At 48.2% G+C, this 24,262-nt stretch overlaps 1 protein-coding gene and 1 pseudogene across 1 annotated transcript in view; one reads left to right on the top strand and one right to left on the bottom strand.

Moving 5' to 3' along the window:
* The window catches only part of LOC129462622 (uncharacterized), a 154,158-nt gene that overhangs the window by 74,750 nt on the left and 55,146 nt on the right, over positions 1 to 24,262 (bottom strand). Inside the window, exons 21-29 of the mRNA XM_055242744.1 lie at positions 22,211 to 22,374; positions 20,161 to 20,320; positions 19,831 to 19,910; positions 12,672 to 12,858; positions 11,527 to 11,682; positions 11,040 to 11,173; positions 10,457 to 10,615; positions 7,407 to 7,587; positions 874 to 1,085 (exon numbers count right to left, since the gene is read on the bottom strand). Coding sequence (XP_055098719.1) covers positions 874 to 1,085; positions 7,407 to 7,587; positions 10,457 to 10,615; positions 11,040 to 11,173; positions 11,527 to 11,682; positions 12,672 to 12,858; positions 19,831 to 19,910; positions 20,161 to 20,320; positions 22,211 to 22,374 — 1,433 coding nt within the window. The remainder of the gene's footprint in view (positions 1 to 873; positions 1,086 to 7,406; positions 7,588 to 10,456; positions 10,616 to 11,039; positions 11,174 to 11,526; positions 11,683 to 12,671; positions 12,859 to 19,830; positions 19,911 to 20,160; positions 20,321 to 22,210; positions 22,375 to 24,262) is intronic.
* Positions 18,290 to 18,378, top strand: LOC129463370 (uncharacterized; annotated as a pseudogene).

Genomic DNA, 24,262 nt, shown 5'->3' with positions numbered 1-24,262 from the left:
CATTTCCTAGAATGGCACTTCCCGCCAGATGCTTGGGCAAAAACCTCAGAGCCATTTATTTCCTTTCCTTCACTCCTTCCCCACCACTAGTCCATCAGCAAATCTGGCATCTCTAGGATCTGGACACTTGCCGGCACCTCCACTGCCACCACCCTAGGACAAGCTGCCATGCCCTCTGGTTGGGTGAAGGGCGGAAGCCGGCTAGTCAACCGCACCTCGCTCTCCTGTCTTGACACCCTCTGCTATACAGAGGCCTCCTCATGGTCCCTAAGATTACACCACCCTTGACTCCAACCTGGTGCCACCCAACCCCCTGCCCCAGAGGGGACTGTGCTGCCCTCAGATGAGCCCAGTCAAGGCCCGGACCTTCCCCACGTCCACACATCACCCAGGTGCAGGGGAGACAGTCCACCCGCCAGGCTCCCTCAGCCCTGCAGATGACACTCATGGCTTTTCTCCCAAACCTGTTCTTGCTTCTGCACCAAACGCGTGCAGAGAAGCAACTTCACGACAGTCAGTACTTGGCATCAAACCGACTTACGTCACAGAAGTTTTCACTCTGTTTTTTGGAAACAGCCAAATGTCTATCTGTTTCCAAAGTCCTGTTCTACTTGCTTTCCTATTTTATATTCCTCTCCCCGTCAGCTGCCAAGCAGGGATATGGGAAATCTAGATTTTCTTTTTTTTTAGGTCTAATTCTTCTACGTCACTTAGGAACTAAACTCTGATAGTTGCAGGCACTGGGAGGGCCAGACTTCACACATCTGTGAGCTGCTATCTGCCCACAGGCCTCAGCTTTTATCCGCCTCTGCACCAGAAAAAGATCCCAGTGGCAGGGGACCAGGGATATGCTGGGGGCCGAGAACTGCTCACCCGGAGGTAGGTGGTAGCTGGGGTGTAGACCTGGATCTTGCCTTCCCTGCTGGGGCCCTGACTCCTGCAGGCCACGCTGACCACCAAGTCCTTTAGGGTCCAGGCCTTGCCCACCGTTAGCTCCAGGACAGCTTGGAACACAGCTCGGTGTGGCCAGTGTAGCCTGTGAGCTGCAGAGACCATCAGCCACGGACTATCCAGTTTCAAGGCTCCTGCAAGGGGCAAAGAAGTAGAATCTGGGGCCGGGCACGGTGGCTCAAGCCTGTAATCCCAGCACTTTGGGAGGCCGAGGCGGGCGGATCACGAGGTCAGGAGATCGAGACCATCCTGGCTAACACGGTGAAACCCCGTCTCTACTAAAAATACAAAAAATTAGCCGGGCGTGTTGGCGGGTGCCTGTAGTCCCAGCTACTCGGGAGGCTGAGGCAAGAGAATGGCGTGAACCCGGGAGGCGGAGCTTGCAGTGAGCCGAGATCGCACCACTGCACTCCAGCCTGGGGGACAGAGCCAGACTCCGTCTCAAAAACAAACAAAAAAAAAAAAAAAAGAAGGAGAATCTGGTATGTGGGGTAGAAAGGAAGCTTCTAGCACACAGCAAGAGGTCCCCTGAGTCTCATCACAGCCACGATAGACAAATCTCAAAACTGGGAATAACTAGGCATGAGGGAACTTTCTAGGACATTGGTAATGTTGTGACTCATTACAGGTGTTTGGATCACCCAAGTGTATACACCTGTCAAAATGCATCCAATCGTACCGTGGAGATTTATACATTTCACTCTGCTTGATAAACACATGCTGAAACGTTTAGGGGTGAGATGTATCAATGTCTACAACTCACTTTGAACTGCATGGAAAAAATAAGAGGGCTGGATATGTGGAGAGAGAGGTGATAAGGCAAGTGGGGTCAACTGTTAATAGCAGAACCTAGTATGAGAGGATGCTGGTAATCACTGTCTATTCATCCAACTCTTCAGAATGGAATTTTCTCATAATAAAACATTGGAAGGTCAGGCACAGTGGCTCATGCCTGTAATCCCAGCACTTTGGGAGTCCAAGGCGGGAGGATCACTTAAGTCTAGGAGTTTGAGTCTAGCCTGGGCAACAAAGTGAGACCCCATCTCTACAAAAAATAAAAAAATTAGCCAGGCACGGTGGTGCTGACCTATATCCCAGCTACTTGGGAGGCTCAGGTGAGGGTGCAGTGGCTATAATGATGCCAATGCACTCCAGCCTGGGCAACAGAGGAAAATCCTGTCTCAAAAACAAAACAAAACAAAAAACAAAAAAACAAAACAAAACAAAAAAACCACACACACACAGGTAGAAATGCTGAGGGCTGTGAAGAAAAACAATAAAGAAGGAATTTGATAAAAATTGGGTAGGTCAGCAAAGGCTTCTAGGAGGAAGTGACAATTTACTTGATACCTAAATGAAAGACAAGGGGGAGTTAGTCAAAGGGGCAGGCAACCCACCCCTGCTGGAGACAGGAGATTTACTGTCTGGGGAAACTGAGGCAGACAGGCTCAGATGCAGGGACAAAGACACAGTGAGGGGAGGGAGGCGCCGCCGAGTTGAGAACAGGGAGACATTGAAGAGTGGGCAGTCTGGTCCCTGCCCAGTTGCTCTCTTCCCACGGGAAGCGGGAATTTGGCACCACAGAAGAACAGAAGGAACGCACGGATCCCTGGAGAGCCAGGTCCCCACCCAGTTGCTTGATTGACAGGGAAACCCACCAGTCCTCACATGCTCCCACCTATACATAGCACCTCTTTCCAAACAAGTTTTCAGTCTCCAATTAGTTTTCTATTTCATTCATGTTCTTTCACGGTGATAAAGATCTTATTTCACTTTATAGATCACAGTTGCGATCTGGCAAACTCGGGCCCTCCAGAACATCTGCCTGGTTGCTCAGTTTTTTTTTTGGTTTTTTTTTTTTGCTTTTGATGTCATGGTCATTCATTTATTTCTCATTACACTGGGCTGGGCCAAGAGTCATGCGCCAGTGTATAGATTATGTTATTCTGTTGCTTTCAGACAGAACTGGGATCCAGGTTCTAATTGTCTCCCAAGTTCAAGACCTGGATCAGAACCAGAAGAGAGCAGCCACTGCTGCAGGAGGCTAGGGGCTGCTGGAGGAAAGGCAGGCAACAGACCTAGAGCTGACCACACACAGGGTTCATGATCGAGGGTGCCCCTCTGGGTACCCGAGGATCCTGCACACAGCTCATGTGTTGGGGAGCCCACAGAGGCCCCTCAAAGTGAATGGGGATGGCACAGGCCTGGGTTTGGAACTCCGGAGCTGGAAGGATGACTGCATCTGCCCGGGCAGGACCTGAAAACATGTTGTCCTTCCATCTGTATCCCAAAATCCTGTGTAGAGTCTTTCCATGAGGACAGGGCTGGCTCCTGGGCCTCTGGGTGGCCTCATGGGTCATCCAGTAAAAGTCCTGCAAACTTGTCACCATCTGGGGACATTCCTGCCAGTTCTTCTCCATGCTCTTCTGCGTGAGACACTGGGCAACTGCCTTAGGCCATTCATGATTCTTCTCCCTCAACTCTTCAAATTCAGATTTCTAATCTTTTAGGAAGCTCTGGATCTCCAGTTACTCCAAAGGGGAATTAACTGGTCTGATGATTTTTCTGGTTTCTCGGTTTCCTTTTCCTTTTTTACTTCCTGAGGGCTTCTAGTCATTTTAGTCAGATGTCTCACTTTCTCCACTTTTATTCCTGAGTTTTCTCCCGGGATCCTTTTTACAGCAACCTTAGGGCCTAATCCTGGGTTGGCAGAGAACTAGCACTCACTCTCCCCTAATGGGATCCAGGCGAGTCAAGAGGTGGCCAAGTGTGGAAATGTGTTCTCTCCTCTCTGTTTCAGCAGATCTCTTACTGTAAGTTTTATAAAAGGATTTTAAGGAGAATAGATATTTTTCAACAAACTTTTAAACCTCTGCTCTAGAATATGAGATCCCTAACTTTGCTAAACTGCTGGTTTTAATTAAGCCCTCAGGCAGCTTTTGAGTACACTCAAAACATAATTACCCTGTTTGAAAACAGGGTAACCAATGTTTTTAGCAGCCGACTCAAACATAAGCACATATCCAAGGCTGGCTTAGCATTTGGGGGAAAGCCTCCAACAGGAAATAAAGAAATAAAAAGAAAAAAGAAACTCGGAGGAAACAGATAAAACTCCCCGAAATTCTGTAACTTATACTCTAGGAGAAGACAATTGCATTCATGGAACAGGACGCTGTAAGAAAGGAACAACAAAAAAGAGATCTTGAAAATATAAGATAATCCAAAATAAAAATGGTAGTAGAAGAGCTGGCGTATGAAGTCGAGGAAATCGGTTCTTGAATAGAACCAAAGGACAAAGAAATAGGACAAAAGAGCAACAAGGAGGCCAGGGGCAGTGGCCCACACCTCTAATCCCAGCTCTTTGGTAGGCAGAGGCAGGAGGATCACTTGAGCCCAGGAGTTTGAGACCTGCCCGGGCAACATACTGAGAGTCCATTCTCCAAAAAATAAAAAGAAAAAAGAAAAAAATAAAAACAAGTTTGAAAAGAGAAACAGAGAAAACATTAGAAGCTCAGTTTTCTGAGGACCAACATCTAACCAATAGGAATTTCAGAACAAAGAAAGGAAATTATCAAAGAAACTGTAAGAGAAAATTACCCAGACCAAAATGACATGTTTGCAAATTGAAACACCCTATGCTAAGGACCCAGTACGACGGAGGAACATAGATCCATACCAAGGTACCTCGTAATGAGATTTACCACCAACAGGACTAAGACAAGCTCCTAAAAGCTTCTAAGATAGTGAGAAAAGGGTCACATACAAAAGATAATAAATCAGAAAAAGCATCACATCTCCCAATTAATTCAAAACAATGGAGCAATGCCCTCAAAATCCCAAGAGAGAATTATTTCCAACCTAAAATTCTCCACTCAAACTGTCCCAGTAGAATGAAGACATTTTCAACATTTAGGGTCTCAAAATGTTTGTATTCGGTGATGGGTTAACTTGTGTTCCCCAAAAAGATTAACTGAAGTCTTAATCCCCAATACCTCCCAATGTGACCTTAACTGAAAATGGGGTCATTGCAGATATCATCATTAAGTCAACATGAGGTCATACTAGAATAGAACAGGCCCTTAACCCAATAGAACTGATGTCTCCATTAGAAAAGAAAAATCTGGACACAAACACACACACACACACACACACACAGGGAGAATGCCATGTGACAAAAGAGGCAGAGATTAGAGAGGATGTGGCTGTAAGCCAAGGAACACCAAGCTTCAACATCCATCACCAAATGCTTGGAAGAGGCAAGGGAGGGCTCTCCCCAGAGCCTTAGAGGGAACATGGCCCTGGTGGCTCCGTGACTCAAACTTATAGCCTTCAGAACTGTGAAAGAACAAATTTCTGTTGCTTAAAGCTGCCCAGTTCAGTAATTAGTTACAGAAGCCCTTGGAAATGAATACACCTCCCATGTATGCTTTCTTTGGAAGCTACTGAAAGATGTACTCCATCAGAACAAAGGAATAAACCAAGAGAGATGACACAGATTTAAGAAAAAGGGATTGTGACCCAGGGGAGAAGTAAAAGGAATTCCCAGGTTGGTGGAAAAGGGAGGCTGCAGAACCATAGCTGTGCAACTGGTCTACTTTGGAGCAGGACTCAGGCTCCAGGAAGAGGGTCCCCAAGAAAAATATCAGAACTAATTGAAGTCAGTGAACAATCTGATGTGTCTGACCACCTGGAAAAAAGTTTTGCAATGCTGCTAAAAATTCTGTAATTAGTAGGCAAAAATTATAGAAAACTAATCAAATAGAAAAATGAAGGCAATTACAAACTCCAGAAAAATACAATAAGTCACCATGATAGGACACCATATAGCTCACCTATGTAAGACATTTATAGCTATAATTGGGCAAGCATCAGATGTTAATAAAAGGTAACTCTTTTAAGAAAATGGAGGGAAATATGTATTTGAAAGGGGCACCAATCTAAGAGTTAAATTCTTATCCTCTCTAGTAAGAAACCTAAGCTGAAAAATCAAGAAATAACAGCGTGATTATATTATTTTAAAAGATGGATAATATAAACAGAAAAAATGGCTAAAAGAACTTAGCATGCTTACTGTTTTAAGCAAGACTTGTGGTAGGGGCCAGGCTCAGTGGCTCACACCTGTAATACCAGTACTTTGGGAGGCCAAAGAAGGTGGATCACTTGAGCTCAGGAATCCAAGACCAGGCTGGCCAACATAGTGAAACCCCGTCTCTACTAAAAATACAAAAATTAGCCAGGTCTGGTGGCACACACCTGTAATTCCAGCTACTCCACAGGCTGAGGCACGAGAATAGCTTGAGTCTTGGATGCAGAGGTTGCAGTGAGCCAAGATCATGCCACTGCACTCCAGCCTGGGTGACAGAGTAAGACTCTATCTCAAAAAAGAAAAAAAGAAAAAGAAAGAAAAACAAACAAGGTAGACAGATGTGACACAGAGGATGTATTTCCCTTATAAACTTTAATCAACTGTTAGAAAATGTAGTTCAAGTCTATACGAGAGCAGAGAGCATATGATGAGCCCTCATGGGACCCAGCTTCGACAGTGAGCAACTCACAGCCGAATTCACTTTTAAACAAGATATCACTTCAAAAAAAATAAAAATTGAAAAAATTGAAAAAATTCATGGATAAACTATGGTGAATCCTTTTTTTTTTTCCTGAGATGGAGTTTCACTCTTGTTGCCCAGGCTGGAGTGCAGTGGTGTGATCTGTGCTCACTGAAACCTCCGCATCCTGGGTTCAAGCGATCCTCCTGCCTCAGCCTCCTGAGTAGCTGAGATTACAGGTGCCTGCCACCACACATGGCTAATTTTTGTATTTTTAGTAGAGATAGGTTTTCACCATGTTGGCCAGGCTGATCTTGAACTCCTCACCTCAAGTAATCCGCATCCCCACCCAGCCTCCTAAAGTACTAGGATTACAGGCGTGAGCCACCACACCCAGCTGGTGGATCAATTTTTTAAAAGTGAGAGACTGTTTTCCAGACACAAATATCCGCAAATGCAAAGGCCCTGGAGGGTGTCTGGGGAGCAAAATAAGGCCTCCGAGCCTGCAGGATAATGAGCAACGGGGAGAGCGGGATGGGACAAGGCTGGAGAAAGAGGCAGGGACCTGACGCTTGACTGGCAAAGGTAAGAAGTTAGCATGTAATTATAAGCATCATGAGACTCCTTAAAGATAAGGTTTTCATTTGTTTGTTTTTAAAATTAAGACAGGTTCCTACTATGTTGCCCAGGCTGATCTCAAACTCCTGGCCTCGAGAAGTCCTCCCGCCTTGGCCTCCCACAGTGCTGGGATGACAGGCGTGAGCCACTGTGCCTGGCCCAGTTTGAGTCTTGAGTTAGCCTAGCCAACAAAAGGAGAAAGTGTTCCAGGAAGGAGGCATAGCTTGAGCAAAGGCCTGGAGGTCAGAAATCTGAGCTGCTAGTCAAGGAGGCCCCACAGCCAACACTCACCTTCCCACTTCCACAGAGTGGCCCGAGATGTATCCTTCCACTGCCCGCCTGCCACAAACAGCGGCCGCCCACTGTACTGCACCTTCAAGTGACTGCTGCTCTCCACATACGGCAGGTGCAGGCTCAAGTGGTGCAGCTGCACGTGGCAATCCACCTGCCTCTCAGGCACCTGCAGCACAAACTGGAGAATGCCCACCCCCCCGAAGATGCCAATGGGATCATGCCACCCCTGGCCTAGAATGTGCCCGAGAAGTCGAGGCAGCAGTGAGCCAAGATTGCACCACTGCACTCCACACAGGCAACGGGAGTAGAACCTAGTCCAAAAAAAACAAAAAACAAGGAGCGTTGGTAAGGATGTGGAGAAATCTGAATTTTCATACGCTGATGGTGGGAATGTAAAATAGTGCAGCTACTGTGGAAAACAGTGTGGCAGTTTTTCAAAAAATTAAAGATCGGGCCGGGAGCGGTGGCTCACCCTGTAATCCTAGCACTTTGAGAGGCCGAGGCGGGCGGGTCACGAGGTCAGGAGATAGAGACCATCCTGGCTAACACGGTGAAACCCCGTCTCTACTAAAAATACAAAAAATTAGGCGGGCATGGTGGCAGGCGCCTGTAGTCCCAGCTACTCGGAAGGCTGAGGCAGGAGAATGGTGTGAATCCAGGAGGCGGAGCTTGCAGTGAGCCGAGATGGCACCACTGCACTCCAGCCTGGGGACAGAGCCAGACTCCATCTCAAAAAAAAAAAAAAAAAAAAAAAAAAAATTAAAGATTGAATTACCATATGACCCAGAAATGACACTTCCAGGTATATATACAAAAGAATTGAAAGCAGTTGAAACAATTGAAAGCATCAGATATTTGCACATTCACATTCATAACAGCATTTATTCAATTTATTCACAATAACCAAAAGATGCAAGCAACCCACATGTCCATCAACAGATGAATGGATAAACAAAATGCTGTCTATACAGACAACGGAATATTCAGCCTTAAAAAGGAAGGAAATTTGACACATGCTACGAAAAGGATGAACCTTGAGGACAAGCTAAGTAAAATAAGCCAGTCAAAAAAAGGACAGGACAGGCACGGTGACTCACACCTGTAATCCCAGCACTATGGGAGGCTGAGGCAGGTGGATCACCTGGGGTCAGGAGTTCAAGACCAGCCTGGCCAACATGGTAAAACCCCCGTCTCTAGTAAAAATACAAAAAATTAGCCAGGGCTGGGCGTGGTGGCTCACGTCTGTAATCCCAGCACTTTGGGAGGCCGAGGCAGGCGGATCACCTGAGGTCAGGAGTTCAAGACCATCCTGTCTAACATGGCAAAGCCCCATCTCTACTAAAAAATACAAAAATTAGCCAGGCGTGGTCGTGGGTGCCTGTAATCCCAGGTACTCAGGAGGCTGAGGCAGGGAGAATTGCTTGAACCCGGAGGCAGAGGTTGTAGTAAGCCAAGTTCATGCCATTGCACTCCAGCCTCGGTAACAGGCCAAGACTCTATCTCAAAAAAAAAAAAAAAAAAAAAAAAAATTAGCTAGGTGTGGAGGCAGATGACTGTAATCCCAGCTACTTGGGAGCCTGAGGCAGGATAATTGCTTGAACCCGGGAGGCGGAGGTTGCAGTGAGCCAAGATTGCATCATTGCACTCCAGTGTGGGCAACAAAAGCGAAACTCTGTCTCAAAAAAAAAAAAAAGACAAATACTGTATGATTCCACGGCTCTGTGGTAGCTAGAATAGTCAAAAGTCTGAAACAGAAAGTAGAATGGTGGTTTCCAGGGACTGGGAGCAGGAGAGAATGGGGAGTCAGCATTTCCTGGCTACAGACTTGCAGTTTTGCAAGTTGTGGAAATAAGTAGTGGTGATGGTTGCACAAGAATGTAAATGCATGTAACGCCACTAAACTCCAAAATGGTTAAAATAGTAAATATGGCAGGGTGTGGTGGCTCATGCCTGTAACCCAGCACTTTGGGAGGCTGAGGTGGGCGGATCACCTGAGGTCAGGAGTTCGAGACCAGCCTGGCCAACATGGAGAAACCTCGTCTCTACTAAAAATACAAAAAAATTAGCCAGACGTGGTGGCAGGCACCTGCAATCCCAGCTACTCAAGAGGCTGAGGCTGGCAAATTGCTTGAACCCAGGAGGCAGAGGTTGCAGTGAGCCAAGATCGCGCCATTGCACTCCAGCCTGGGCGACAGAGCGAGACTCCATCTCCAAAAAAATAAAATAAATTAAAAAAACAAACAGTAAATTTTACATGACATATACTTAACCACAATTAAAATTAAAAGTTAATATTTAAAAGACCATTTGCATGACTAGATGTGAAAAGGGAAAAAAAATTCTAGACCAATTTTTTTGTTTTTTTTTGAGACGAAGTCTCGCTCTTTCGGCCAGGCCGGACTGCAGGGTGCTATCTCAGCTCACTGCAAGCTCCGCCTCCCGGGTTCATGCCATTCTCCTGCCTCAGCCTCCCAAGTAGCTGGGACTACAGGTACCCGCCACTGCACCCGGCTAATTTTTTGTATTTTTAGTAGAGATAGGGTTTCACCGTGTTAGCCAGGATGGTCTCGATCTCCTGACCTCGTGGTCCGCCGGCCTCGGCCGCCCAAAGTGCTAGAATTACAGGCGTGAGCCACTGCGCCCAGCCTCTAAACCAATTTTTAAATAAACATACAAGGTGAAATGTGTGCTGTGTAAGAACCACCACCTGTTCAGCTGCGGAGCACACCATCAGTCCGAACTCAGCAAAACAACCCACCCTCCGGGAAAGACTAAAAGCGAACTGCTCTTTCCAAAATGCATTTTTACAGTTGGAAATCTATGTTTCCCAAGCCCTCCTGCCAGTCCTTGGCACTCTGACAAGTGTTTCTCACCCCTGGGGACATGGGGACATGGGGCTGGAGATGCAAAAGGGAAAGTCACCAAGGCTAAGTTTCAGCTGGTTGCATTCTTGCAGCCAGGGCCAGAGGGCCACGTGGGGGTTCCCCAGCTCCCACCGTCCATGCTGGACTCATGGCGCACAGTTCTGCCGCAGTGGACGGGCTCACCTCCATGAAGTGATTGCTCAGGGCGGGCCCCGAGTCATTCTTGAAGGTCTGGCTGACACGGAGATGCCTCTTGTTGCTGTTCTTGTCCCAGTGCTTCCCGTAGCTCACCTCCAGCTGTGAGTGCAGGTGGCCCGAGTTCTCCTCGTGCCAGAGCTGGACCTGGGACACACGTGGGCGGTGAACTGCCCATGTAGGCCCTGCCCACCCAGTCCCTGGGCCTCCTCACAGCCGCCCACTCCAGGGATATCAGCCTGGTTTTCAGAAGAGATAGCTCTGTAGAAAGCACTATTGTTTTTTAAAATTTATTATTTATTTATTTTACAGACAAGATCTCACTCTCCCACCCACGCTGCAGTACAGTGGCGCCATCTTGGCTCACTGCAACCTCTGCCTCCTGGGCTGAAGCATTCCTGGATGAATAGATTTCAGACTGAGGCTGAAGTTCCAGCCCCGTACCCATTCCCATATGGCTGTGTGATCGTGAGCAAGTCCATTTCTTTGGGGATGAGCTCAGGGTACTCAGATCACCACTTGCCTGACTCTGGTACTCTCTCCAGATGTCGCACCTGGCCTGGGTACCCACCTTGTGGCTGAAGGCCGGGATCTGTGTGCAGTGGAGCTCGTGGCCCAGCTCCAGCCTGTAGGCACCGTCTGAGCCGCTGTCTGCCTGCAGCTTCTGGCTGGTGCTGCACTCGTGTGCCGCCTGCTTCGCCTGACCTGAGCAGATCGACCCAGAGACCCCTGCCCTCCTCTGCCAGGCAGCTCTCCACCAGGGCTCCAAGAGATGGAGGGCCTGGCCCAGCCTGGCCTCAGCTACACCCCCCATCCTCTGCTCCACCTGTCACTCCATTAGAACCTGTCGATGGGGAGGTCTTAAGACATGGGTGAATGTCCCCTCAACAGACACACTTTTTAATGGGCAGGTACTCATTCCTACTCAGAGCCAACAGAATGACTAATGGAAAACCCCGTGGTGACAGCGTATCTTAGCTCACAGAGCCACAGCCCTAGGAAACAGGGCAGGCCCTGCTACCTCCACCGGCCCCGCAACCAGACACGCAGTGCCTTACCCAGGAGGCTGTACTGGATCTTCAGGGAGTTGGTCCAGAGCTGGCCCCGTTGCTGCAGCAGGCCAAGGGCACGAAGCCCCACCAGCCCTGGCACGAACAGCTCGGCACCTAGGGCGGCCACCCACCGTCCATTCTCCTCCTTCCTCTCCAGCAGTGCTGCAGGGACAGAGAGCAGGCAGATGAGAGGGTCAGCCCCCAGGGACCAGCACCCCCATCCCCAGGCAAAGAGGGGACTCAGGAATCACTGAGCGGCCTTGGGATTGGGGGCTCCTTGAAGAGCCAACACGTACGCCCTGTACAACAGGCCACAGACAGGCCTGATCATGGCTCACTGTAGCCTTGACCTCCCAGGCTCAATCGATCTTCCCACCTTAGCCTCCCGAGTAGCTGGAACTACAGACGTATGCCACCACACTTGGCTAATTTTTGTATTTTTTGTAGAAGCAGGGATCTCACTATGTTGCCCAGGCTGGTCTTGAACTCCTGGGCTCAAGAAATCCACCCGCCTTAGCTTCCTAAAGTGCTGGGATTACAGGTGTGAGACACTGCCTGGCCCAAAAATAAAGTAGAATAAAATCAATTGAACAGGACAGAAGAGAAAAGAAAGAACAGCGCATCGTGCGTTGTTGGGTAAATTTCACCTTCTGAAGCTTCTGAGACACAGGTCAGCCAGAACACACAGTTGAAATTGAGCCAGCTGTTATGACTCCCAAACGCCCACATCAGGGGATCAACAGCCACTGCTCCAAGTACCCCCAGCTGCAGCTCCTGTCCTTACCTTGGAATCTTCCAAACACCCATGAGAGGCACACCCAGGCGCCACCACCCCAGCTCCAGCACCAGGGCCAGTACCTCTCAGTCTGTGTGTGTTTTAAATGCCCATTGTATTTTAGGTGAAAATGTTACAATTGTTTCTTATCGTGGATCAGAATAAAAACAGTCCAAAAGTTGCTATTTTAAGGTTTGTGGGTGCAGGTGGAGGTTGGGGGAGGTTCTGGGGGCTCACATGGAGCCTGGACCTGCCCTTTAATGGGATGTTGATATTATGAGAAGCTGGGGTGATGAAGACCATAAGGAGGCACTTGGGCCACCACACCCTAAACTGGCCACAGAGCAGAGGGGACAGAAGGGGTCTCATCTCCTACCTGTCACGTGGGCCTGGCCACTCAGCAGATGGCTCAGCGATGCGGAGAAGGCCAGCTTGCTGCCCGCCTGCCATGTGAGGTTCCCGGTGAAGACGACGGGGCTGCCCCCCGTCACCAGTTTCACTTCCAGCTGTGCCTGGAACCGCTCGGCCTCGCCACCCATGGCTGGCTGCAGGTCACTCCAGCCCTGAAATGGCCTCAGTGTCACCTGGGAGGAGAGGCTTGGCCAGCAGGCCCAGCCCTGACCACACGAGCTGGGACCAGACAGGGCAGGAGACAACCCAGCTAACAGCCTTCTACACTGATCCTTACCCAATTTTTGTTTTTTCTTGAGACAAAGTCTCACTTTGTCTCCCAAGCTGGAGTGCAGTGGTGGGATCCTGGCTCACTACAACCTCCACCTCTCGGGTTCAAGTGGTTCTCCTGCCTCAGCCTCCCTGGGATTACACTCACGAGCCATCACACCCAGCTAATTTTTTTATTTTTAGAGAGATGGGGTTTTGCTATGTTGGCTAGGCTGGTCTCAAGGTCCTGAGCACAAGTGATCCACCCACCCTGGCCTTCCGAAGTGTTAGGAGTACAGGCATGAACCGCTGTGCCCAGCCCTTCCCCAATTTTTTAAACTCTGAATTTCTCAAAAGGAGAAACCTGTGCTACAAACTCAGACATAAATATAAGGAACTCCTCTTCTCTCCTTGACATCCCCCTTATTCAATCCATCAGGAACTCGAGTCAACTGTCCCTATGGAACGTGTCTAGAATCAACCACTTCTGCCACCTCTGCTGCCTCACCAGCTGGAGCCCTGGTCATCGGCCTGTCTCACTGCAACATCCTCCTGGCTCTCCCAGCTCCCATCCCGCTGCTGGCAACTGATCTCCACACGGCGACCAGACACGTCGAAAGATAGCACGCTAGCCTTTCTTACAGTACGACCCAAAGTCCTTGTGAAGGCCAGCGAGGCCAGAACTTTCTCTGCTGGTCAGTGGTGCAGACCTGGCCACGGGAAGACACTGACAGATGGGCCACGGGGACAGCTCACTACACACTCCACGGCCCCGCAAAGAAGATTCTCCGGAAAAGCCATGAGCAACTGTGAATACCATCTTTGATGGCCCCGCCAACCTGCAGGCCCCCCACCCCCACACCCTTCTGATGGCCACCAGCTGGTCAGTTTACCCAAAAGACGTCAAAACAACACTCACTATTACCAGACTGCCACTACTTAATGCTCTGTCCCCGATCCCCACAGATGTGTGTGCAGATGTGTGTGTATGAATGTGTGTGGATGTGTGTACAGATGTATCTATAGACGGATGTGTGTGTACACGGGGTGTGTGTATACAGACGTGTATGTATACAGACATGTGGGTGCATACAGATATATGAATGTGTGTATACATGGATGTTTGTGTGTAGACGTGTGTATGGACGTGTGTGTGAACGTATGTATATGGATGTGTAAAGAGGTGTATATATATGAGATGTGTATATGAATGTATACATACAGGCATGTCTACATGTGGATTGTGTGAATACGGATGTGTGTATGGACGTGTGTGTATGGACATGTGAAGAGATATACATATATGGATGTGTGTGGATATGTGTACAGACATCTATACGTATGGACGTGTATATATATAAACGTATATACAGATGTGTCTATGTGGGTGTGTGTGTGAACACGTTTGTATGGACATGTGTGTGTGTGTGTGTGTGTGTGGACATGTATGTGTGTAAAGAGGTGTATATATACGGATGCATGTATTTCAATGTGTACAGATTGTCCACATGTGAATTGTGTGAATATGGGTGTATATGGACGTGTGTACACCATGGACATGTGAAAAGATAGGTATATATGTAGATGTGTGTATATGAATGTGCATACATATGTCTGTATTTGGATGTGTGCGAATATGGATGTGAATGGACTCTGTACAGACGTGCACAGATACGTCTATATATGGATGTGTGTATATACACATGTATAGACAGATGTGTCTACATGTGGATGTTCGTGTGTATAAATATGGACGTGTGTATGATGTATATGTGTATGGACATGGGTATGGATATGTCATATGTGTATGGACGTACGTGTGCACACATGAATATACAGACACACCCTTCTCCCTCTATTTTTTACAGAAACAGATGCTCGCTCTCCACTCTGCTCCCAGCTTTTCCTGCTGACAGGCATATTCTAGCAATGGCTTTCTCCAGTCTGTATCAGAGGCTGTGCGGTGCTTCTCAGAGCTTCCTCAAGGTACACGTGAACAAGGTGAACACAGAATTTCTCACCCAAACCAGAACAGTTTGCAGTTAAAGAGAACACTAGTTGTAAACGTGTCAGGTCAGCAGGCATAAACTGGGGCTCTCCAGGCAACCCAGGACCCAACCCTTGCACACTAGCAGGAGGGGGCACTGAACAGAACACTCTTCCCTAAACCAACCTTAAATCCCATAAGCTTTGAGATAAGTTGAACCCAAGCTCTGGGGCTTCATATTCATGAGCTCATCTGCCTCGGTTTCTTCATCTTGTATGGGGTTACAGAAAGGACTTGAAGGGGGGACCTCATGTCTGCTGAACCAGGCTCCAGAAAGTTCCGGAGTTCCGGCTGTTACTGTAATTGTGATGAGTCTGGGGCAGGTGGAACTAGAATTTCTCCAAAGGCAAACATTTCCAGGCTGCAGACAGCTCTATAGGGACCAACAGGAAGCTCCACGAGGAGGTAGAAGCAATCCGTGCTTGTACATTTAGCAAACAACTAGAAGTTCGAGGGCCCCTAGGAATTCTGAAAATGAGGCATAAGTCTCAGCCATTAGGCAGGTGGGGCTTTAGAAGGAAGACAGCTCTCCCCTGACATACGTGTTCCCCCAACCCAGGCTGACGGCAGAGCTGGAAGTGGAGAATGTATTTTTGCAGCAAGACATCCAGCTCCGGCTTCAGACGCTCCACTCCAGGCTTCTCTGAGAAGACACTGGAAACTGAGGCAGAATCAGCACATCCACTGCCGAAGGTGCCCAGCAATCATGCCTGGTGGAATCAAGTCTAAAGCTGCTATTTGTACCCTGGCTGGAGTGCAGGGGCATGTTCTTGACTCACTGGAACCTCCACCTCCCAGATTCAATCAATTCTCCTGCCTCAGCCTCCCAAGAAGCTGGGACTACAGGCATGCACCACCACACTCAGCTAATTTTTGTATTTTTAGTAGAGACAGGGTTTCACCATCTTGGCCACGCTGGTCCCAAATTCCTCACCTCAAGTGATCCTCTCGCCTCACCCTCCCAATATTTGTATACTTTTTGAAGTCACCGATCTGCCTGAAAAGTGGATGGAAGTTTTCAACCTTCTTTGCAGGATGGAGGGCAGACACAAAACTTCAACACAATGACAGGGGCTTCAAGCAACTAAGTTCTGTCCAGGTACCCTTGGGTAAGAACCCTAGAAAAGCACCTACTAAGATGAAAAGGAGCCTAGACAACATAGTAAGACCTCATTTTCATAAAAAAAAAAAAAAAAAAAAAAAAGAAGAAAAGAAAAATAGAAGGGCATGGTGGCACAGTCCGTAGTCCCAGCTACTTGGGATGCTGAGGCAAGAGGATCACTTGAGCCCAGGGGTTTGAGGCTGCAGTGATCTAGGATTACTGCACAGAATAAGACCTTGTAAAAGAAAGAGAAGGCGGGGGGTGGGCAGAGAGGGAAAAGAGAGAGGGGGAAAGAGACGGGGAGAAGACATGGGGAAAAGTGGGGGAAAGAGGTGGAAAGAGGAAAAGAGGGAATAGATGGAAGGAAAGAGAGGGAGAGAAAGGAAAGAAAAGGAAGAAAGGAAGAAAAGAGAAAAGAAAAGAGAAAAAACATATAAACCTTGTGGCCAGGGAATTCCATTGTTAAGAATTTACTCTGCAGAGAGAATGGTGTTCATGGCAGAATATTTGTAAGAGCAGAAACCTGGAAAAAACTCAACAGTCCTTCATTATTAAACTAGCTGAATAAATTCCATTCCACGGACTATTCCACAGTAATGTGTGCTACACAGGAGGCACTTATTTTCTTTAAAGCGGATATATTAACTCCATGTGCTGACCGTGTGCATAGATCATCTCAGAAAGGAATCACCAAAAAAACGCCTAACAGTGGTTGGCTTTCAGGAGGGGCGGGAGAGAGGTTTTAAGTCTACACCAGCACCAACCAATAGAACTTTCTGCAATGAGGACAATGTTTCAGGGCCACATGAAGCTGTGGAACACCTGAAATGTGGCCCATGCAGCCAAAGAACCAAATCTTTAATTTTCTTTAGTTTTAATTCATTTAGGTTTTTGTTTTTGTTTTTTTTTTTTGAGATGGAGTCTCACTCTGGTGCCCAGGATGGAGTAAAGTGGCATGATCTTGGTTCACTGCTACCTCCACCCGCCCCAGGTTCAAGCAATTCTCCTGCCTCAGCTTCCCAAGTAGCTGGGATTACAGGAGCCCACCACCACACCCGGCTACTTTTTGTATTTTTGGTAGAGACGGGGTTTTGCCATGTTGGTCAGGCTGGTCTTGAACTCCTGACCTCGGGTGAGCCACCTCTCTTGGCCTCCCAAAGTACTAGGATTATAGGCGTGAGCCACCACACCCGGCCTCACTTAGATTTCAATAAACATGTGTGCCACTGGCTACCATATGGGAGAGTCAGTTCTATACCCTTTCATAGCTTTTGAATTTTGAATCATTTAAGTGCATTGCCTATTTAATTGTAGAATAGTATTTAGATTGAATTAATCTAAATGAAATCTACAATAGAATTTAAATTGTATCAGTGCATGCTGGCCTAAAAAGATTGCCAAGGTGTATGTACGTATATGTGTATTGTGTGTGTGTGTTTGTGTGTGTGTATATATATATGCATGCACACACACACACATATATATTTTTTTGAGATGGAGTCTCGCTCTGCTACCCAAACTGGAGTGCAGTTGTACGAAATCGGCTCACTGCAACCTCTGCCTCCTGGGTTCAAGTGATTCTCCTGCCTCAGCCTCCCAAGTGGCTGGGATTACAGGCATGCACCACCACACCCAGGTAATTTTTGTATTTTTGATAGAGCTGGGGTTTCACCATGTTGGCCAGGCTGGTCTCAAACTCCTGGCCTCAAGTGATCCATCCACCTTGGCCTCCCCAAGTGTTGGGATTACAGGCATGAGCCACAGCACCCGGCTGCCAAGGTATATTTTTGAGTAAAAAAAAAAAAAAAAAAAGTCCTTACAGGGTAAAAACAAAACAAACAAAAACAACAACAACAAAAAACTGGGAAACTGGAAACTGAGAGTGGAGGCTCACGCCTGTAATCCTAGCACTTTGGGAGGCCAAGGTGGGCAGATTGTGTGAGCCCAAGAGTTTGAGACCAGCCTGGGCAACATAGTGAGACCCCATTTCTACAAAAATATAAAAAAATAGCCAAGCATGGTGTCACATGCCTGTAGTCCCAGCTACTCGGGAGGCTGAGGTGGGAGGATCGCTGGAGACCAGGAGGTCAAGGCTGCAGTGAGGCATGTTTGCACCTCTGCACTCCAGCCTGAGCGACAGAACGAGACCCTGCCTCAAAAAAAGAAAATAAAAATAAAAAAACGCAACCTAAGCATGACAGTTGGGTTTTCATGCTATTGTACGATACGTGCCTCCCTCAAAACTTGTTACATCATCACATCACTCACCTGATGTGAAAAAGACAAAATAAAACCCAGAAACCCAAACTACAAATATTTGCAAATCTATAGGGTTATGGGTTGTACTGTGTCTCCCTGAAAGATGCTGAAGCCCTAAGCCGCAGGACCTGTGAACGTCACCTTATTTGGAAATAGGGTCTTCACACATGGTTAAGCTAAGCTGAGGTGATGAGGGTGAACCCTAATCCTGTTTGCCTGGTGTCCTTATAAAAAGGGGATGTGTGGACACAGACACCTACAAAGGGAAGACTATGGGAAGACAGAGACAGAAGACAACCTCCACGCCAAGGAGCTCTGGCGGCTTCTAGAATCCAGGAGTGAGACCTGGGACAGATCCACCCTGACGGCCTTCACGGAGGAGGGGAAGAAAAACAAAAAACAAAAACCACAACAACAACAAAAAAACCTAGATTTCAGACTCCTGGCCTCCAGAACTGTGAGAATAAATTCCTGTAGTAGAAGCCACAGTTAGCATACTTTGTTAAGGCAGCTCTGGGAAATGAATACAGGTTTCTGAGGGCATGCATCAGTACTTCTGTAGGAAATTTGGGACGTGGCATGCTTTAACTTACAATTTATACCTTTCTCTATTCTGAATTCTTTTTTTGAGAGACAGGGTCTTACTTCGTCACCCAGGCTGGAGTGAAGTGGCAGAAGCATGGCTCACTGCAGCCTTGAGCTTCTGGGCTCCAGCAATCCTCTTGCCTCAGTCTCTTGAAGAGCTGAGACTACAGGCACACCACACTGTGCCTGGTTAACAGTTTTTAATGTTTTGTAGAGACCGGGTCTTGCTATGTTGCCCAGGTTTATCTCGAACTCCTAGCCTCAAGTGATCCTCCCAACTTGGCCTCCTGACTTTCTGTAATTACAGGTATAAGCCATCATACCTGGCTTTTTTTTTTTTTTTTTCTTTTTTTGAGACAGAGTCTCGCTCTGTCGCCCAGGCTGGAATGCAGTGGCATGATCTCAGCTCACTGAAACCTCCGCCTCCTGGGTTCAAGTGATTCTTCTGCCTCAGTCTCCCAAGTAGCTCGGATTACAGGCACCCGCCACCATGCCCGGCTAATTTTTGTATTTTTACAAGAGGTGGGGTTTCGCCATTTGGCCAGGCTGGTCTTGAACTCCTGACTTCAGGTGATCTGCCCGCTTTGACCTCCCAAAATGCTGGGATTACAGGCATGAACCACCGCATCCTACCTGAATTCTTAAAAGCATGTTTTCGTGTTATTAATATCCATTTTTAACATCAATGATGGTGGGATTTGAGCCCAGTTTTTTCTTGTTTACACATTTCTGGGTAACAGAACTAACACTTGTTAAATGGCAGGTAGAAAGGGAAGATTCCAGAGGTGCTGGCAATAATTAACAGGGCTCTGGGACGGGGGCAGGAAATCCCTGGGGAGGTGGCAGGTGCAGACACAGGTGGGCCAAGGGTGTGGAACAAACCTTGATGTAGTAGACGTCCCTGTCATCCAGTACCAGCTCCAAGTGACCCGTGTGGGCACTCCCAAGAGCCTCCATCCTTCCTGGGGGTGCAAAACAAGAGTTTAGAGACAAGTGTTCAACATCTGGATCTGGCCCCTCCATCCCCCTGGGAGGACCGCCTGCCTTTTTATTTTCTGAGCCTAAGATGCAGCAGCTGTAAAATGGGGCTGGATTTAATGCTGACCTCAGGAGGTGACAGACAAACCTATGAGCCAGCTTACTGCAGGGGCCCTGCCCTGGGTGTGGCACCGAGCAAAGGGCGCAGTGATCAGGGAGGGACGTTAACATTACCGTCCAGCTCGATTTTCTTCTTGGGATGGAGAAGCTTGAGCCGGAACTTGCTTTGGGGCAAGCTGTAGCTGATGTCCACCCCGACGTCCCTCGGCACTTCCGACCCAGGTGTGCCCATGAAGACGTGGGCTGCGGCTTCTTGAGGGAACCAGCTGTCCTTCTGGAAACAGCAGAGTCTTCAAGATTGAGAGCCTCCACCTCCACCCTTCAGACACTCGCAGTATTGTCCTCACAATTCCCCAACCAGGAATTTCTCAGGCTTGAAAATCGCCTGCAGAAGTGTAAAGCTCTGCAGAACAGCCCAGGACCATGTCCACAGGGTCGCAATTTATTCAGCAAATGGCCAGGGAGAAGCGGCTGCTTCTGCAAGCTCTGCACTTCCTGGCTGTCACCTGAGGGCTCCAGAACATTGCCCTCCAGCACTGCAGCCAAAACTCCCAGCACCCTAGCCCAAAGGGGAACTCACTCTGCAAGTGCCTCATGCTCTGGGGCTCACTGTGGGACCAGGCTGAGGCTGCAACTTCACCTGAAATTGCACACCTCTCAGCATCTTCCCCCGGCCTTTCCTAATTTCTCCACTCTTTCTGGGTCCCCTGGAGCCTTTTCTTAACAAATCACTTGTACCCCAGTCCAAGGCTTGGGTCTCTCTTTGGGAAAGTGCAGCCTCAGCCACAAGCCCTGTTCTGAAATCCCACGTCACCGTACGTTTGTTCAACACCAACAGGGATGCGTGCTGCTGTGTGGAAGATGACTGAGCATGAGGTACGCAGTCCCCGACTGCGTGGAGCCTACGTCCTAGACAGGAGGCACAGGACCACCAGACGCAAGAACGGTAAGACGGCAAAGTCAATGGTTTAGGGGCCCTGACCGGGATACTGGTCTAGACAGGGAGGCCCAGGAAGGCTGCCTCTGAGAGGTCCCACTGAAGGACACGAAAGGAGCTAGGGAGGGAGTTAGGTGGATATCCCGGGGGAAGAGTGTTCCTGGCAGGGGAAACACCCAGCGCAAAGGCCCTGGGGCGGGCATGTGCGTGGCCTTGAAAAGGGGGCCAGTGTGTCTTCGGGGCAGCGAGTCTGGAGGAGAGTCAGGGAAGGAGGCCAGCAGGGGTGGGACTGCTAAGGGCCTGTGGGTCATGGCGTCTGGCTCCTACTCTAAGGGTAACAGGTGCCATGGCGGGGCAGTCTACGCAGAGGAGGGACACGATCCAGCTGGGATTTCAGAGGGCCCATCTGGCTGCTGGTGAAGATGGTAAGGAGACCAGAGTGGGAGGTGGAAGATCAGACAGGAGGCCGCCGGGTGCCTCCTCTGGACCATGTGCTGATGACACAGGGGTAAGTAAAACAAACCCTTGTCAGGCGCGGTGGCTCACACCTGCAATCCCAGCACTTTGGGAGGCCGAGGCGGGTGGATCACCTGAGGTCAGAAGTTTGAGACCAGCATGACCAACATGGAGAAAACCCGTCTCTATTAAAATATAAAAAAAATCAGCTGGGCGTGGTGGTGCATCCCTACAATCCCAGCTACTAGGGAGGCTAAGGCAGGATAATCGCTTGAACCTGGGAGGCGGAGGTTGCAGTGAGCCAAGATCATGCCATTGCACCCCAGCCTGGGCGACAAGAGTCTCTGTCTCAAAAAAAAAAAAAAAACAAAACAAAACCCTCAATCTGCTCCTAGAAACTGAGTCAGCAGTGGAGAAGATAGACATTAATCAACTAGCTTCACTAAGAAACAGAAATGATCAAAAGGGAAGAAATGTGGTTGTCTTAAGGCAAGTCACAAAAGAATATGATGTGCTCTGAGGTAACCTAGGCAGGCTTCCCTGAGGAAGTGACCCTTAAACTGAGATCTGAAGACTGATTTAGAGTTAATGCATCATACAGCCCTAGATGGAGAATCAGTATGTGCAAAGGTCCAGAAGAAACCTACAGGAAGACCAGCACAGCCCAACAGCCCCAGAGAGGAGCCCCACGTCCTTTAGGGTGAGCCCAGTGGTGACCTAAGGAGACCCACAACATGGCTGAGAAACACGGGGCTGTTGTCTAGGGCCCACCTGGGGCTGCAGGGTATAGGCAGCTTCCAGCAGGTACTGTCGGAGCCCTGGGTCCTGCTTCTGCAGCGTCACGGCCGCGAACACAGGCAATGAGAGCAGGTAGGGCTGGCCAGGCACCGGCCAGGTCACTCCAGTGCACAGCCGCCAGCCCCAGGTGTAGGACACTGCAGAGAGAGGTAAGCAGGCAGCACTGGTCAGTGGAGACTCAGAGGACTCTCGGCATGGGTGCCTGCAGCTGCCACACCAGCAAAGAAAGCTCTTCTCTAATTTCTTCTGAGGAAAGGCATCATGTAGACAGGAATCCTGTGAGACAGTGCTGTGCAGACCAGGGTTTCTCTACCTCAGCACTACTGACATTTGGGGTCAGATCATCTTGTTTGGGGGCTATGCCGTGTATTATGGGATGTTTCGCTGCATCCTGGATCCCCATCCACTAGATGCCAGTAACCCCTACCAACAATCACATATTTCTGCACGTATTACCAAATGTCTCCTGGGGGGTCAAAACTGCCCCAGCTGAGAACCCCTGGTAGACTTTTTTTTTTTTTTTTTTTTCCAGACAGAGTCTCGCTCTGTCACCCAGGCTGGAGTACAGTGTCACAATCTCGGCTCCCTGCAACCTCTGCCTCCCAGGTTCAAGTGATTCTCTTGCCTCAGCCTCCCGAGTAGCTGGGATTATAGGCGCGTGCCACCATGCCTGGCTAATTTTTGTATTTTTAGTAAAGATGGGGTTTTACCATATTGGCCAGGCTGGTCTTGAACTCCTGACCTCAGGTGATCTGCCTGCCTCAGCCTCCCAAAGCGCTGGGATTACAGGTGTCACCTACTGTGCCCAGCCCCTGGTAGACTTTTTAAAAAGAGGGTCAGGCAACACTGTGTAGAACACAGGCTCTGGAGCAAGAATGCCTGGTTCAAATTCTAGCTCAGCCACTTCCCAGCTGTGTGACCTTGGACAAATTACTTAACCTCTCTGGGCCTCAATGTTTATTTTTCATTATTATTATCGTTACTACTCCCCTGACTCACTATAAGGGCTTCAGTGTTTCTCATCTTAAACTGCTAATGATAATCCTGCTTCACGGCATAGCTGTGAGGGTTAACAGTTCAATAAGTGTTGAGAACAGCAGTAACTCTTATCCTGATTATAAAAATATATTTGTTGGCTGGATGTGGTTGCTCACACCTGTAATCCCAGAACTTTGAGAGGCCAAGGCGGGCGGATCACCTGAGGTCAAGAGTATGAGACCAGCCTGGCCAACATAGTAAAAGCCTGTCTCTACTAAAAACAAAAAAATTAGCCAGGCGTGGTGGCAGGCACCTGTAATCTCAACGACTCAGCAGAATCACTTAAACCCAGGAAGCAGAGGTTGCAGAGAGCCGACACTGCACCACTGCACTCCAGCCTGGGTGACAGAGGGACACTCTGTCTCGAAATAAATAAATAAATAAATAAAAATAAAAAATAAAAATGTACTTGTTGCAGGAAATTAGAAAAAAAGTTAGAAAGCTAAGATTTCTAAAAAATTTTTCTGTATTATATATGTTATACTTTCATAAGTTTATTTACAATTCTAAATGCAACTGAAATGCAAAAAAGCAAAATTATCAAGAAGCAAAATTTGTATATCTTCATTAAATAGAGCCCTCCCCAACCTTAATTCCAAAAAAAAAAAAAAATTTCAAGATCTGCTATTATTTGGCACATTTACTTCCTGTCTTTTTACCCAGTTGAGATCATATTCAGTGTTGCTGGCTTACACTTGGTATTATGATTAAAGAAGTTTCTCATTAAAACACCTTACTCATAATGGAGTTTAAAAGTTTGGGAAGCCAAAGCAGGTGGATCACCTGAGGTCAGGAGTTCAACACCAGCCTGGCCAATGTGGTGAAACCCTGTCTCTACTAAAAATACAAAAATTAGCCGGGCGTGGTGGCAGGCACCTGTAGCCCCAGATACTTGGGAGGCTGAGGCAGAAGAATTGCTTGAACCCAGGGGACAGAGATTGCAGTGAGCCGAGACTGTACCATTGCACTCCAGCCTGGGGGACGAGA

The sequence above is a fragment of the Symphalangus syndactylus genome, chromosome 14, assembly GCF_028878055.3.
Source record: "Symphalangus syndactylus isolate Jambi chromosome 14, NHGRI_mSymSyn1-v2.1_pri, whole genome shotgun sequence".
Taxonomy (NCBI): Eukaryota; Metazoa; Chordata; class Mammalia; order Primates; family Hylobatidae; genus Symphalangus; species Symphalangus syndactylus.
The sequence above is the reverse complement of the archived record's forward strand: the minus strand, read 5'-3'. Positions and strand labels throughout refer to the sequence as shown.